Source organism: Musca domestica, unplaced genomic scaffold, assembly GCF_030504385.1.
Source record: "Musca domestica strain aabys unplaced genomic scaffold, Musca_domestica.polishedcontigs.V.1.1 13, whole genome shotgun sequence".
Lineage (NCBI taxonomy): Eukaryota > Metazoa > Arthropoda > Insecta > Diptera > Muscidae > Musca > Musca domestica.
In genome coordinates this window covers 3208575-3226663 of record NW_026712172.1, presented here as the reverse complement: position 1 = coordinate 3226663, position 18089 = coordinate 3208575, and the positions used below count along the sequence as shown (strand labels likewise).

At 33.2% G+C, this 18089-nt stretch overlaps 2 protein-coding genes across 2 annotated transcripts in view; one reads left to right on the top strand and one right to left on the bottom strand.

Moving 5' to 3' along the window:
* The window catches only part of LOC101895282 (ras-related protein Rab-40C), a 98004-nt gene extending 84513 nt beyond the window's left edge, over positions 1–13491 (top strand). The window contains exons 4-5 of the mRNA XM_059118500.1: positions 12688–12910; positions 12973–13491. Of these exons, the coding sequence (XP_058974483.1) occupies positions 12688–12910; positions 12973–13190 (441 nt within the window). The 3' untranslated portion in view covers positions 13191–13491. The remainder of the gene's footprint in view (positions 1–12687; positions 12911–12972) is intronic.
* Positions 1–18089, bottom strand: part of LOC101891437 (serine--tRNA ligase, mitochondrial) — a 372190-nt gene that overhangs the window by 167465 nt on the left and 186636 nt on the right. The window lies entirely within an intron of this gene.

Genomic DNA, 18089 nt, shown 5'->3' with positions numbered 1-18089 from the left:
AAGGGAGTTACCGACAGGGTTGTTTCGAAAAATTGATAAAATTCCTTCAAAACCATAATATTCTAAAAAAATCGTCATAAAATTCTACTACAGATCCCAGAACGAACATTTGTATGAACATTTGTATGGTGTTGTTACACCTTCTTTATTCCAGTTCTCTTATCAAACTAACTTATTAAGATATTTAAAGCTATGAATAAACTTATAATTATTGTTTTCTACTGCTGACTCTTTTTGTGGAGTATTATATTGCAATACTTTGAATAAATGCTCGTATGTTTGGTGTTGGCTAAGCAATGATGATGAATATAATTGCTGACACTGTGCCTCGTGTGGAGTGTTGCATTGCAATATGTTGGACGAACAATTATTATAGTTCGCCATCGTTTGACCAAAGTATTAGGGTGGGACAATGGAGATTGTGTTAACTCCTCCCCTACTTAAGTAAGGGCCGTCCTCGGGTCTTTTGTAGCTATCAATGACAGCTTCAATAACATTGCGTTTTACTGTTCGTCTTCGACACATTTTGAATGAAATATAAAGACTGAAGATTAAAATAATGCTTATAAGTCCAGAGACCGCTGGTGTAAGTTTTCAAAATTTAATCTTTGAAGATACGGCAGGCTCAATATCTCTTGATGACTTGTGATATTAACTATAGTAGATATAGCCGACGTCGGTACCATCTTCAGTACCAGCTTCTGGTTTTTGTATATGGAGTCATTAATACTGATTTCATCTCAAACGTAATCAAATATGTACCGGTAATTATTGTTACGGTTCCTTCTGGGTTTTTTTATAGTGGCTCTGTTGTTGTTTATTATCATGACGCCATCATCGACAATCTCCAATGGTTCAAGATGACTTGGTCTTGTGCTGCAGTGTGCTATAGTAACCGAATAAAGCTGTTGAGCACAAGTTGGTTGAGAATATTCTTGACAAAATTATGAAGTTATCGTTAAGGTACAGTTTCCTATTGCAATTATACGATTTCCACAATTAGCGACGCTGTTGGTTCCAGCAAGATGTAGTATTGTGCCATTATGTTGGACGGGGTGCATAATTATTTTCTTACATACTAATTTGGGCTTGGGATATTTAATAAGAAAATGCAACATTTCATTATACAATAGCACCTTAATTAGTGATACTTCTAGCAAGTCTGTTACAGTTGTATTTGTTGAACTTATTTGTAATAATTCATTTACATCATCGGAATCTAATAGCGTAGGATTAATTACATCTGCTTTTACAAGCGTGATTGATAGCATTAATGTTTCGATTTCCGCAATTGTAATTCTGTTTCGAGCAAGTAGTATTTCGTATAAATACTCTGTATGAATTTGTTCAGGTTTAGCATTTCCAATAATTTTGTTGACAATATCTGTTAACTTATTTATCTGATCCTGTGTTTTAGAGTTGATTGAAAAATGTTTGTTAATTGAATTTATAAGTTCCTTCTGTCGAAATTTCTGTTCCTCAAAGTCGTCAAAATCGGGAGTCCCCGCTATTATGTGTAGTGCTGTTCCCAAGATGTTAATACTTCTCGCGTGTCTGTGGTGAACATACAATGATTGTAGGAGGGAGCGTATTCGCTTAATATCAGACTCGAGTATTTTCACAATATGCGAGGAGGGGAAATGTTCCATAAGTTTTTCGGTTTCGTCCGCAATTTCCAAATATATTGTCAGATTTGATGTATGTCGTAAGTAGTCAAAGTCCTGCCAAATTGTAACATCCCCATCTTCAATCGGTATGTAGTCGGAGCCAGAATAGTCAATTAATTTTGTGGTAAGGGGTCTGATAAGCAACATCATCAAAGTCCTAAAATTTGTTTAAAAGAGTTTTTAATTATAATCGGATTATACAAATTTTGAATTATCTTATGTTGTCCTTGTGGGCCACCCGCCCTCTAATAAGAACCGTAGTTCCTAGATCGGCTTCTATTGTTTCTTCAGAGTATAACGGGGTCAATTTGTTTCCTAGCCTTTCGTTGTTTTTCACTAGTACGGACTCACCAACTTCAAATGTTCTATTTTGCCTGGAGGCATTGTTTCTATTTAGTACGGTCTGTTGAGCTTTTGAAATTTTTTCTTTAATTTCCTCCCTTAATTCGGATGAGGAGAATTGGAAAATATCTATCGGTCGTTTGTTGGTTATTGAGTGAATAGTCCGATTATATTTTATGGTTGCTAGTAAAATAAGGTCAACTGTGCTTTCCATTTTCTTTTCGAATTTGAGGCATCTAGCTATTTCAGAAAGTGTGCTATGAAAGCGCTCGACTTGTCCATTTGATGTGCTATGAAGGGGAGCAGCGTTTTCCACTTTAACATTAAATTGATCCCGTAACAGGGACATAATAGTCTCAGATTTTAGTGAAGGTTCGTTGTCATAGTAAATATTTTCCGTGTGTGGAAAAAGATTCATTAGTTGTATAATCGGGGCTTTTAAATCTATTATTGTATGAGATGGAATATGTTGAACAACCGCAAACTTTGAAAATTTATCGATGCATGTTAGAAAAAAATTTTTATCCGTTGAAAATACATCGATATGAAGCATTTCGCCTACGTAAGATGGTGTTGGGGTTACCCCAAGCTCATGTTTCATAGGGTGTCTGTCGTATTTAGCCCTCGAACAGATTTTACAATTTGCAGCAATTTAATTTGTCAACTTTACCATTTTTGGAAAATAATAATCAGAAAGTATCTGCTTAACATTTTCCTGAGCTGCCCTATGGGCACGGTTATGTTCGATGGCAATAATTTCCCTCTGTTCATTTTTATCAAAAATGTCCTGGACAAAATTTTTGCAGTGCCAAAATTTAGTAGCGGGAAATTATCTAACCAATTCATGCTGAATACAGGCTAAAGTTGGCAGATCGCAATGTATTGCATTTACGACATTTGGATTGATCACTGATTTTACTTCGTTTAGCAATGTTTCCCTGCTTGTGAAGTCAATCATATGTCGAGTCTTCTCAGTAAAGACAATAAAATTGCTTTTAAGTAGGAAATTTGCCTCCCGGTGCACAATTTGGTTCTTAAAGCAATTGACCGGTTTTTCTGTAGACTCAATGGTATAGGTCAAAGATATTTCGCTGTGTACCGTTGCAAGATCTGAGTGATTATCCTCTTCCAAAGTATTCAAAGATTGAGGCTCGAAATGTTTCTCGGTGCGCATAGATTCTACATTCAGAGTATGGATGTTCTGTCGTGAAAGGGCGTCCGCCACATAATTCTCCTTTCCAGGTTTATAAATAATTTTGGCATTATGTTCGTCAACAAATGCTACCCACCGTTTTATCTTAGCATTCGGGTTTCTATCAGAGACTGAAAATGTAAGTGGTTGGTGGTCTGTGTAAATATTTAAATATCTTACTCCATATAAAAAGTTCCTCAGTTTTTGAAGAGCCCAAACAATAGCTAAGAGCTCTCGCTCATTAGTGGCATAGTTTTGCTCTTTATCTTTAAGGGTTCTGGAAATCATGGTGGTTGGCCTCCCCCCTTGTGAGAGAACTGCTCCCAGACCCAATGAAGAGGCGTCTGTTGTAAGATCAAAAGGTTTTTTGAAGTCAGGATAAAGAAGCATAACTTCTTCAGAAGCAAGGATTTCCTTTAATTTTCTAAAGGTCTGCATTTGCTCTTCATTAAAATTTATTTTCACCCTTTTTGATTGAGAAGATATGGGTATAGTTTTGTATAAACGGGATTACTAGAATTAGTTCTAATGGTAGCTACAATATTCGTATTATATGGAAGTGATTCTTTGGGGTTTGCAAAAACACCCGAAGATTTTTTCATCACTTCCTTAAATTTGTCCGCAACGATTTGAGGTATTTTCATGTCCTCAACTTGTGTAAAATTTACATTTACGCATTTTAAAAATTGGATCTTTTCGATCCCAACTGTAGTTTTAAGTTCCCTACTTTTAAAATTCAACGTTGCACCTGTCTGTGTTAATAGATCCAGGCCAATTATACCATCAAACGTTGATAGTGATGGTAAGATAAAAAAATTACTATTGGTTTGAAAAATATTTATGGTACATTTTTCCTTAATTGCTGTGAAACCATGAATAGATTTCACTATGAACGGGTTGGCTACGGGAATAATACCTTTTAAACCTTTTATAGGTTTGATATAATTCTTCGAAGCCCCCGTATCAATAAGCAATTTTATGATTTTCCCTGCCACTTTCCTTTCTATAAATGGTAGCAGGGAGTTGTGCCTAAAAAATTAATCTGGTCAAATTCATCCCCAGCATCGATTACAATATCGTCTGCTTCGGTTTCTGCCATTTGATGGTAGTCCACATGGTGATAGTGACCACATCCGGACTCATCTTAAGAAATGTGATTAATTCTCTGATGTATTAGCCCAGTGTATTTTGCCATACCACTGTTGGGTCTTTTCACGGCCTGCCAATTTGGTCGATTTTGGAACGGCTGTGGTAGGTTCTGATTTTGATCGTATTGATTCTGAGGCAAGCCCTATGTAGATGGCTTGAATTTAGTTGATTGTCTGAATCGCATAGATTCATCGACCTCCATGGGTTCTATTTGATTATTTTCGTTCTTGTTTGAACGATTTGAATTTCTTTTAGAAAAGTACGAATTTTTACTTTGAACATTTCCGTGTGCGAAATGTGTTTCATACTTATACTTATCTCTGTCCTCGCGTGATTTAGTGAAGTAAAAGAAGGTATCTTTCCCGATTTGACTCAACCTCTTGGGCCAATGCTGATGGTAAGTCGGATGGACGAGCGGAAAATAATACATTACTCAAATCTTTTTTTGTGCCAGAAATGAAAACGCGTAACGCATCCATTCTGTATTTTTCGTTCATACAGTTTGCGACAACACTTTCATATGACATATTGGTTTTGTTGGTAAGTAATGTCAGTTTGTCATATTACCCTGACGAAGAGTGGACAACTCTTGCTCAATTAAGTAAATTGGACGCTTATCCGAATAAGTAAAGTCCAGTCGGGCAATAATAGCCTTAAAATTTAACACTGTATTGAATAAGGATAACACCATATTGGCTTGACCCTTTATTTTATTTCGAATTATTGGTACTGCCTGAAAGTGTTTAGAACTTCCATCGTAAGGCTCGAACAACTTATAAGCTGTATGAGCAGCCTGGCGCCATGAAACGTACGTTTCATGCTTGTCTTCAAAGTCTGGTGAGGATTTTACGGGCCGGCAACGCGGATAGGGTCAGCTAGTATATATATATATATATATATATATATATATATATATATATATATATATATATATATATATAGATATATATATATATAGATATATAGATATATATGTATAGATATTAAAAACACATCTCAGAGTTAAAGCCGGAAAGATTTCTTATTTTTTATAGATTTTTGCTTCTGGGGAAATATTTCACACAAAACCATATAGGTATAAAATTACATTCGAATTTTATATATAGCAAGAAGCAATTATATGTTTACGTTTTCGACTCAGACTGAAATGAAATACGTTTTTAATGTGAGTCAAATTTTGATTGACACTTGGAAGAAATATTATACATCAAATTTCCTTATGAGTCTATAACCAAAAGCTACATAGCTTTTGGTTAATTATGGTATAAAAAATGATTCTCTATTACATAACAAATTTTCCGAATTTGCTGCAAAAAAATTTGCTTTCAAAAAAACACAAACGAACGACAATTTGTTTGCATGATGAAGAAAAATTATTTCAAATGTGAATATAGGTTCAATATGAAGAATTTGATAAATTATTTTTTTCGAGATAAAAAAATTACTATTGGTTTGAAAAATATTTATGGTACATTTTTCCTTAATTGCTGTGAAACCATGAATAGATTTCACTATGAACGGGTTGGCTACGGGAATAATACCTTTTAAACCTTTTATAGGTTTGATATAATTCTTCGAAGCCCCCGTATCAATAAGCAATTTTATGATTTTCCCTGCCACTTTCCTTTCTATAAATGGTAGCAGGGAGTTGTGCCTAAAAAATTAATCTGGTCAAATTCATCCCCAGCATCGATTACAATATCGTCTGCTTCGGTTTCTGCCATTTGATGGTAGTCCACATGGTGATAGTGACCACATCCGGACTCATCTTAAGAAATGTGATTAATTCTCTGATGTATTAGCCCAGTGTATTTTGCCATACCACTGTTGGGTCTTTTCACGGCCTGCCAATTTGGTCGATTTTGGAACGGCTGTGGTAGGTTCTGATTTTGATCGTATTGATTCTGAGGTAAGCCCTATGTAGATGGCTTGAATTTAGTTGATTGTCTGAATCGCATAGATTCATCGACCTCCATGGGTTCTATTTGATTATTTTCGTTCTTGTTTGAACGATTTGAATTTCTTTTAGAAAAGTACGAATTTTTACTTTGAACATTTCCGTGTGCGAAATGTGTTTCATACTTATACTTATCTCTGTCCTCGCGTGATTTAGTGAAGTAAAAGAAGGTATCTTTCCCGATTTGACTCAACCTCTTGGGCCAATGCTGATGGTAAGTCGGATGGACGAGCGGAAAATAATACATTACTCAAATCTTTTTTTGTGCCAGAAATGAAAACGCGTAACGCATCCATTCTGTATTTTTCGTTCATACAGTTTGCGACAACACTTTCATATGACATATTGGTTTTGTTGGTAAGTAATGTCAGTTTGTCATATTACCCTGACGAAGAGTGGACAACTCTTGCTCAATTAAGTAAATTGGACGCTTATCCGAATAAGTAAAGTCCAGTCGGGCAATAATAGCCTTAAAATTTAACACTGTATTGAATAAGGATAACACCATATTGGCTTGACCCTTTATTTTATTTCGAATTATTGGTACTGCCTGAAAGTGTTTAGAACTTCCATCGTAAGGCTCGAACAACTTATAAGCTGTATGAGCAGCCTGGCGCCATGAAACGTACGTTTCATGCTTGTCTTCAAAGTCTGGTGAGGATTTTACGGGCCGGCAACGCGGATAGGGTCAGCTAGTATATATATATATATATATATATATATATATATATATATATATATATATATATATATATATATATATATATATATATATAGATATATATATATATATAGATATATAGATATATATGTATAGATATTAAAAACACATCTCAGAGTTAAAGCCGGAAAGATTTCTTATTTTTTATAGATTTTTGCTTCTGGGGAAATATTTCACACAAAACCATATAGGTATAAAATTACATTCGAATTTTATATATAGCAAGAAGCAATTATATGTTTACGTTTTCGACTCAGACTGAAATGAAATACGTTTTTAATGTGAGTCAAATTTTGATTGACACTTGGAAGAAATATTATACATCAAATTTCCTTATGAGTCTATAACCAAAAGCTACATAGCTTTTGGTTAATTATGGTATAAAAAATGATTCTCTATTACATAACAAATTTTCCGAATTTGCTGCAAAAAAATTTGCTTTCAAAAAAACACAAACGAACGACAATTTGTTTGCATGATGAAGAAAAATTATTTCAAATGTGAATATAGGTTCAATATGAAGAATTTGATAAATTATTTTTTTCGAATACTGCGATTCATTTATTAACTTTTTTTTTTCTAGAATCTCCAATATTAATTAATTTTACTATCTTTAAAATAAGTAGAGGCGCATTCGATTTTCACGTACCGTAGATATAACAACGAAATAATTTCGGAATCCCAGTCAAAATGCTAACACTATTCTATTTATAGACAAGGTGCCGTCGATACAGGATTTTTGTTGTAAAAGACAAAACCAACTTTCATGGTTCATATAAATAAAGGCATACTAAGAGGATATAGATGATTATTTTTATAAGAGCATAATGCCTCGTCACTTAGTTTAAAAAAAAAATTAACTTAACTTCTTCCGAAACCATGGTATTCCTTGGCTTACCCTGGTAAAAATTAAAAACTTGTTGGGTTTTCTCTTTGTTTGTTTACATTAAGAACAACACACATTCCGAGTTTAATGGTCATACTATTTGTATATTGATATTATACATTGCAAAATATTTTATTTAATAAAATAAATATTTTACTCGGAAGACAAACAGGAAGCCAACAAGTTTTTTATTTACATTTTTTCTTTCTTTTTTTTTTCTTTCTTTTTTTATTTACAGGATTATCGAACTCGTCGATTGATGTCTATATAAGGTATGTACACTGTACAGCATCCATACATTAGGTCAAAATTTTGCTTCGTACATTTTTTTAAAAACCTTATATTTCTATATTATATTACATATTATATACACGAAAATCGTATGTGCCTCAACTCATTTTACGATAGCAAAATTAATTACTCTTGGAGATTCGAAATACTGTTGTTAAAGTTTGAGCTATAATTAATAAAACATATAATATAGAAATATTTATTATTCGGAAACTACATTGGAATAGTTCATTTATGAAGTAAAATGAAGTTTTGTAGTAAAATTTTACATCAACCTATTTGAAGTACGACTATAACTCTAATTTTTGTTTTTAATATCTATGAAATCCTGGCGATAAATCAAGATATAGGCTTTTGATGCATTCTAGGACCATAGTAGAATTTTACAACAAAATTTCTGACATGCTACAATTAAAAAACCGAAACCACGCTATTGCATGGTTAAAATGGTGGATCAAAATAATCAATCGCCGAAGACACCTAATATTCCCAAGAATCTCAAACCGAAATTTGTAAGAGGTTTCATCTTGCCCACTCTATTGAGATACTTTGAATATTTAATATGTAAATGTATGAATATTAAAACTGTATTTGAATGTGTATTTGTATGAATGTACCAATTCTACTTTGACTAAATTGTAAAATTCGGAAAATGTAAATTGTATAATATAACACCCTTACCTAATACCTGGCAAACGCCTTCGACGTTATCGTTATTTCGTAGTTTCATTATTATTCAAAAAATGAACAGAAACGGTGTTTCTTCGCGGAGTATGTATTTTGAAGTGGTTATTTTCGAAAAGTAATCAAAGGGTTGTCAAACATACCTTTTAGACTGTTTTAAAGGAAATTCGGATAGAGCTGTCCAAAAAAAAAAAAAAATTGGAAAATTGTAAGTACATGTATACTAGCTGATATAGTCCGCGTCGCTAGCCTATTGTTTTAGTTTTAATATATCTTGCTGCAATGAAGAGACATAAAAATCCCGAGGTTCAGAGCGAACTGACTGTTGTTAATTTTTTGATTCTCGTCTAGTGTACTGCAGATGTTCCTCTGGAGTATCTATCAACTGTATTTGAGATATTATTTCTCTACACGAAATCGGCAGACCGATTAGAGGTAGTTTGGCACCGTTCCATTCAGCCCTACTTGGAATCAGCGTCCCAATTCTGTCAAACCTCATGATTGGAGATATGGTATCGTTGATCTGTCCATAAGGGTTAAAGTTTATTTCAGCTCTTAAAAAATCGTACAGTATAGTATACGGTATATTTTGCACATCAGCCAAAACTGTACCTAAATATATGGCTTGAGAAGAGAGCTTTCTGGACACTGGTGGAATTAATTGATATGGCTTGCGAGGAAGGTACCAACTCTGTCTGTGTTGGGTGGACCCCTAGCCGTTACTGTTTGCATATCGCGACAGCTTTGTAAGTGTACACTACATAAACCGCATAAAACCTTGCCTGTTTTTCCGAAGTCCTGTAGAATATAGTTTACCACGATTCTTGCGGTGTTTCTATGGGCAATGATTTCCTAATGGATGTCTCACTATTGCTGGAATTATTGATTCTGCTGCTAAGCATTGTATTAATCCAGCTGTTTAGCATGTCATGAAACTTAACACTCAGTTCGCTCTGAACCTCGGGATTTTTATATCTCTTCATTCCCTCTATGTCAAGAAAAGCCGCCAGTGTTTAGTTTTTCTTCTTTATGTTCTCTTCAATATAACTGACCACCTGGTGAAGAGCTGCTTCAAAAGATTCCTGTGATTTGCTCACCAGTGAACAGTCTAGTTCCGATCTAATATCAAGATATATTAGCCTATCAAAGATATTTAAAAGGAAAGATGATAATCGAATTGGTCTATAGTCGTTCATTGCAGCGTGACTTGGCTTGCCAGTTTTAGGTATATGAGTGATACAAATAAAAAATTCATTTGTTTGTTCAATAAAAGTTAGAGAATAGGCCTACAGGATAACGTATACCAGAATTGATCAATTCTGTAACATCGCTGGTGTAACACGATGCGGGCGATTTATGCGTCTGGAAGGTACCAATCGCTTATTTGGGTTTGTTTCTGTTAGTTAGCCTAGAGATTGCCATCACTCTCTGATCTGAGTGAGATGGATTTGCTCCAACTTACAGTTGGGAAAATGTGTTTTCGCTAGGAGGTCCAGAAAGTTAAGACCTGGCGGCTGTCATTCCTAATTTCGTTTCTTGATTTTGTCAATTGGCTTGGGATCCTTTGGCAGTACCTTGCGACACAAAGCTGCTACGTTGACTCATTCTGTCGTCTTACAGAATTGTACCCATGAATTCTTCTTGGTGTGTTCCTTCTTTTATACTTATGCTTTATAAGCGTCACAATCGGATGCAAGGTAGCTTTTTTTAGAAGATCTTGTTTTGTTTTCTCAGCTCGTTAATCCAGTGCTCAGGTTTCGGCTTTTTGCCGGGAGGAGTGTGCTGGTTAGATTACATACGCTATATCAACATACGTATATAGTACGTATATAACATTGCCTCTTCGTTTTAGCAATTAATTGATACAGAGGGCTAAGAAAGGTACATTCAATTCTAGTATTGATTTTCTGTTTGCTTGCATTCTATAAATCTAATAAATAATGATACAACTTTTTTCTGTCTTGCTACTTTTTATATTTATGCATTTTAAGATGCATTTTCGATTTCCGGCTGGAGAGCCGTAGTGTGGTTCGGTAGCCGAAGAGAGTGATATCGGTCTTGCCCAGTTCTCTTCCTTAACTATCAGCCGTCCGTGAAGCAGAAGCTTCTCGACAGTTAGCTAGCATACTCGCTAGGTATCCGTTGTTCCACGATTCTCTGTCCAGGACAAGTGTTGGTTCTAATGCTTATGTTAGAATATATCTAATTAAGATTGTGTACAGTCAGCGAATCATGTTTGGATTTAGTCCCAATCTTAAACCCATTGTCCTTCAACAGATTGATCACATTGTTAAGCTTTATTTGCTAGTTCGTCTGGGTAAGCAATTTTAGTCTTCCTGATGAAAGGACATAGTTCCTATTTTCCGGCTTTGCATTTATTCTACTAGGCTTGGCCCAGTAGTAAGCTATATTCCGATTCGGTCCCTCTGCACAGTAAATTTGGTTTCCCCTCAGAAAGATATCTAACATTGTCTATGTAAAAGACAGGTTCAAGTCATTGTGGTTTATCCAGTTCCGAAAGAAACGTTTCGTATTGAAACTACCTTGATTGTGCACGCAAATTGAGACAGTGTATACGCAAATTTTTTGACTGTAATAATTGTTATACCGTACAACATAAAATGTGCGACGTGTTAGATCACGCTTACAAACAAATTGCAATCCTGATTAACACTCAATGTTAGAGTCTATTTTCTTAATCTAAATTTATTCAGCCAGACTTACATCAAACTTTCTGTTGATATTCTCTAAATCTACATAGTAAGAGTATATCTCCGCTACCGCTAGATCTATTATGATGGTAAAACTTCAATAATGTGATCGTACATTTAGTTTATTTAACCATATATAATGGCATTATAGGCAATGGAAAGTCTTCTTTCATTAACAACTCGAAAGAAATTCATTTTAGATTTCTGTAAATTTATGTTTCTGCCTTTTACTCGAATTTTGATTAGAAGGCATTAAATCAATCGATAAATTTAAAATCGATCGTTTTTGTTTTAGCTTCAGATTCCGATCGATTTGGTGAATTACTCGATCACCTTTGACATAACAACTCTTCGTTGGGTGGCCCCAAAGAATTTAATTTTCGGAAAATTTGTACCCAATTTGTTTCTACAACCACTTGATCACCTTTGACAGAGCCCCTCGCTAGGTGGTCCTCCACAAAATTAGTTTTGTGTGCCGAATTCCTATGCTTAAATACGTACAACTAGAATTCAGGATCATCATAAAATTCTGAGTCGCTTTAGCGACATCTTTCGAACGAATCGAGATAGAAGGGTTAATTTTGCAAACATGTGTATTTTGCCAATAGGCAGAAATATTTAAAATGTAGTATTTGAAGTTCTTAAGGGGTTTTACAGCCTATTACAAAAATTCGTATGCAGGTCCACGTCTTCGTATAGTCCCCATATAACGATACCTCCAGATATTCGGTATTATGAATTATTTTGAACAAAATAACAGTCACGCCTTCTTTAGTTTTAATTTTCAATTAGTTTTTATATTTATTTCACAAATCACCAAATAACGTCAAAAATAAGAAAATAGTTAGGGGAAAGAAACTTTTGATAATAATTCTACCATTATTCTGGACGCCTACGTTTCAGAACCGAAATTTTGTTATTTTGATAAATAGTGCCGGATACATACAATTCTTGTATTATTTTTTTTTTCTAAAAAAACACACTAAAGCACTTAGTTTACTATATATTGATAAAGCATTTTTTTATGATAACTCTATAAATGTTCAAATTGTGCATAAATCGTTTAATTGCCAATATTTCAATTTAGCATGCTCCTGGTATACCAAAAGTTCTTGTGGGCAATAGACTCCATTTGGCATTCAAAAGGCAAGTTGCAGCAAAGCAAGCGGAACTATATGCTTCGCGAAATAATATGTCATGTTTCGAAATATCACCGCTATGTGATTTCAATATAAGGGAATCATTCTGCGAATTGGCACGTCTGGCTTTGCATAGAAATGGAATGGAAAGAATATGGCGTAATAATAAGGGTAAATTTGTTGTAAACGTCTAATAGAAGAAAAATTATTAACTTTAATTTCTATATTTCTAGTTTTATCACTTCAAGAATTGTGTTGTCGAACTATTGTGAGACGAACAAGTGTATATGCTATTGAATCATTACCATTGCCTTCATCTGTAAAATCGACCTTAAAATCATATGCACTTACAACGTCTCAGTGTTTTAATACGTTAAGTAGCACATCAAAAAACAAAAATAGATGCAAGACGCCTTCCAGTAGCGGCCGCAACAGTTGCTGTATTACGTGATTAATAATAAAAGAAATAAGAAATAATCTAAATATACATTTTGGTCGTTATAAAATATATTTTGTTTTTATAAAAACTAAAAAGAAACCACATTATTATATGATGGGGTTTATTTACAAAAGTATTTATTTTTATTATATTTCATAGCATTAAATACCAAACTACTATAAAGTTGTTAAAACCATATTTTTGTTTATTTTTTATTATTTCACAGAATTATAGAAATCTTTATATATATTGGACTCTAATTAATGTTTAGCTTGTGGCATAATAAATTTTGAATACACATTTGAAATATAAATTTTACTTGGCAAATTATGGTATTGCAGTATTCGATTGAGTGCAATGCAATCGAAAATAGTTAGGGGTAAGGAACTTTTGATAATAATTCTACCATTATTTTTACAGCTGTGTGGATAGGGTAAGTGTGACCAAGTTCGACATGTCCCAGTAGCCGGCACTTTTTATTTTTAAGCTCAAATAGACGAAACAGTTATAACTAAATGTAAACATATTTTTTTTACTTCGAATATAATGTCAACTATCTTTGTGTACAATTTCGCTAAGAAAAAATGATTTATTCTAATAAAAATTATATTTTTGTCTGTGAAGGTCCTCAGCATGAACGAGATAATCCATATTTTTAAGAAAAGTACAATAAAGACGTCGAATCAAAAATATAACATTTTAATAAATAAATTTATTATAATTATTAGTTATCCTTACAAAAAATCGGTATGCCAACTGTTGGAACATGTCATACCGATAATTGGCAAGTGGTGCCGACTACTGGCAAAATATCATTATTTTAATAAAACTCCAAATTTATGAAATGTAATAAAATTTTTTTAAAACTCTATTTATTATTGCAAAAACTATACAAAATTACCAATCTGAATAAATTAACTTTGTAATAATAGAAAAGTTCCACTCACAATGGTGAATGATTGAAAACGCGAAAATCCTAAAAGTGCCGACTACTGGTACACTTACCCTACGATTCTTGTATTATTTTTATACCCTCAACCATATTAAGTTTGTCAGTTCGTTTGTAACACCTCGAAATATACATTTAGACCCCACAAAGTATATATATTCTTGATCAGCATAAAATTCTATGTCAATTTAGCAATGTACGTATCCGTCTGTGAAAATCACTCTAGCTTCCGAACGAAATGAAGTAGGTTGATAAAATTTTACTCAAATGTGTATTATCTCTGCAGGACTTTTGGTATTGAAAATGGGCCATGTAGGTTAACGTCTTCGTATAGCCCCCATATAACGGTACCTCCCGATATGCGGCATTTTGTTGATTTTAGCGACATTATTTACCGGAGTTGTTTCAAAATTAGTACTTAAAGTTCGTAATAGATACTACGGCTTAAGACAGAAAATGGGCCATGTAGGTCCACGTCTTCGTATAGCCCCCATATAACGGTACCTCCCGATATTCGGTATTTTGATGTTGAAGTTCGTAAAGATCGTTGAAGTTCGGTGTTTAAAGTTCGTAATGGATACTACATCCTAAGACAGAAAATTGTCTGTCTTATAGCCCCCATATAACGGTACCACCCGATATTCGGTATTTTGATGATTTTAGCGACATTATTTACCGGAACTATTTCAAATTTAGCATTTGAATTCCATAATGAATACTACAGCCTATGACAAAAATTGTCTGTGCAGGTCCACGTCTTCGTATAGCCCCCATATAACGGTACCCCCCCATATTCGGTATTTTGATGATTTTTGCTACATTATTCACTGATATTTTTTAAGTTTCGTATTTGAATATTGTAATAGCTTGTGACACGTCGTCGTATAAACCCTAATATACGGCAACATTCGGTATTGTTAAGATTATAATATAATTTTTAACGGATTTTATTTTTTTGAAAATTGCCAAATTCGTACCAAATGGTGGAGTTCATTCAAAGTTCGGCCCGGTCGAACTTACAGCTTTTTACTTGTTTCTTCTAAAAAGACACACTAGAGCACGTAGTTTACTATATATTGATAAGACAAATTTTTATGATAACTCCATATATGTTCAAATTGTGTAGAAATCGTTTAATTGCCAATATTTCAATTTAGCATGCTCCTGGTATACCAAAAGTTCTTGTGGGCAATAGACTCCATTTGGCATTCAAAAGGCAAGTTGCAGCAAAGCAAGCGGAACTATATGCTTCGCAAAATAATATGTCATGTTTCGAAATATCACCACTATGTGATCTCAATATAAGGGAATCATTCTGCGAATTGGCACGTCTGGTTTTGCATAGAAATGGAATGGAAAAAATATGGTGTAATAGTAAGTGCGAATTTGTTGCAAACGTCTAATAGAGGAAAAATTATTAAATTTTAATTTCTATATTTCTAGTTTTATCACTTCACGAGATAGTGTCGAACTATTGTGAGACGAACAAGTGTATATGCTATTGAATCATTGTCATTGCCTACATCTGTAACATCGACCTTAAAATCATATGTACTTACAATGTCTCAGTGTTTTAATACATTAAGTAGCACATCAAAAAACAAAAATCGATGCAAGGCGCAACAGTTGCTATATTAAGTGATTTTATCACATAAGAAATAATCTAAATATACATTTTTTGTAGTCATAAAATATATTTTCTTTTTAATAACAACTCAATAGAAACCACATGATTATATGATGGGGTTTATTTACAAGAGTATTTGTTTTTATTATATTTCATAGCATTAAATACCAAACTACTCTAAAGTTGTTAACCCCATATATTTGTTTATTTTTTTATTATTTCACAGAATTATAGAAATCTTTATATATATTGGACTCTAATTAATGTTTATCTTGTGGGATAATAAATTTTGAATACACATTTGAAACATAAATTTTACTTGGCTCCATTATGTTATGGTAGTCTTCGACTGAACGTTTTTCCATTTTCTCGTGGGTCTACTATTATGATTCATCGCTTTTTACTAGTTTAATCTCTAATCTACAAGTGTAAATGCCATCTAAACGCCAAATTTTTTTCGGGAAATTTTCCCAAATTTAAACATCTAAAAATGACTGACTCTTCACGCTCCATTTTCTGATGATGACGACGAAGTGATGAAGTGGATCAAATGTAAAATACTGAAGGATCTCTTACTATGAAGACATAATTACGAAACTGAGAGATTCAGACATTAACTTTCATACTCATCCAATCAGACACCAAGACAAACTGTTAAAACTCATTTTATTTGCACTACCCACAGTTACAACCGCAACAATAATAGATGAATTTCAGATCTCATTTAGCATTCAACCCCTTAATGTGGTTAAAATAAGACATCTTGATCTACACTTGATGACTCCATTTATGCAATTGAGTTCAATAGAAATCAAATCTCGAAAAATGAAGTGAGAAGAATAAAATATTTTTATATTATAAAATATACTGGCATCAGTCAGTTGAAGAAATCGCATCAGGGAATGTGCCATATATGCACATGGAGCGTCCAACTGCTTTCGAAAATCGGTCTGCACTGAATGTAAAAGCCAACACGTCTGTTCTGCTTGTAAGTTAAGTAAACAGGTCGTATACAAATGTAATAATTGTCTAACAAAAATAATTAAAACAAAAATATAAATCACGATTTATGTTTTTACAAGAATCACGATTTATAATTTTGCAAGAGTGTAGGCAACTTAGAATCCCACCTACACATATCAAATTCAACGCAGCACATAAAAACACTGTCAAAACAACAAAAACGAATTAAAGAAAGCTTATTACAATTTTCAATGTAAATTATCAAAAACATAGAAATTTAAGAGACCCATATCAACATTAATGCGGCAAAAGTTGAAATAGGGCAGATTGAAGGAGAATTAAATAGTACACTGAAAAACTGACAAAATTAATTCACATATTCAAATTTGACAATCTAAAAAATTCAAAAGAATAAGTCAACTTTTTTTTAATGAAGACTGGTTTATAATCCATGCTACCACAACAAAGATACTACAACGAGGAAATATAAGAATTACAATAACTGACAAGGAAAATAAAACTGTTGTAATGTATAAGATGATGATGACAAAACAATACCCCAACGGATTCAAAGGAATAACAAAAACATAGTATTAGATTTACTCAAGAACAACTACATAACAAAAATAGAAAATTTTAACTTAACGTGTCACTCTTCTGACTGAATGGACCACCCAAGATACATAAGAAAGTGAACCTCTAAGACCAAAATCATCATCTACAAACATACCATATTACTATCTATAACAACACATTAGTAAAATACTAAAACACATAAAAAATAAATAATAAAATAAAAGAAAATAAAGAAGGACTTTATTGCACTCTATAGCTTGTCTTCTTTTAAGTTCATTGCTGTATCAAGACTTCAGACTTCAGTAATCTAAATTGGTGTTTTTGTGTTTGTGGATTGTCAAAAAGTCCGGGGATGTATTTACACAGTAAAATTTTGTTTTGTTTTCAGTATGTGTAAGTTTTGTGTTAATTGCCGTTGTGTTGTTATTTCCCCTTATAACTTTTTTCTTTGTTTCGTTTATTAATGTGATTATAGTCTTGCAACAGATCCTTGTTTTTGAAAATATTTGTTATTATTTGTGTGTTTTTAATGTGAAATTGTTCGTCACTGATGCTTTAAATTATTTGTATCAAGTTTCATGTCGTGTTTAGGATTAGTGATTTAGTTTGTATGTGCGTATGTATTTTTGTCGTTAGGGTTTTCAAAAAATAAACTTCGGATGAAATTAAAAAAATTCCAAGGAAACTTTGAGTTGAAAAATTAATGAATTTTATTGAAAACTTCTGACTGAATCAGCCTTGTGCAAAATAACTTTACCTTAACATTTTGATTCTTCAATCTGCTGCTGATAAAGTT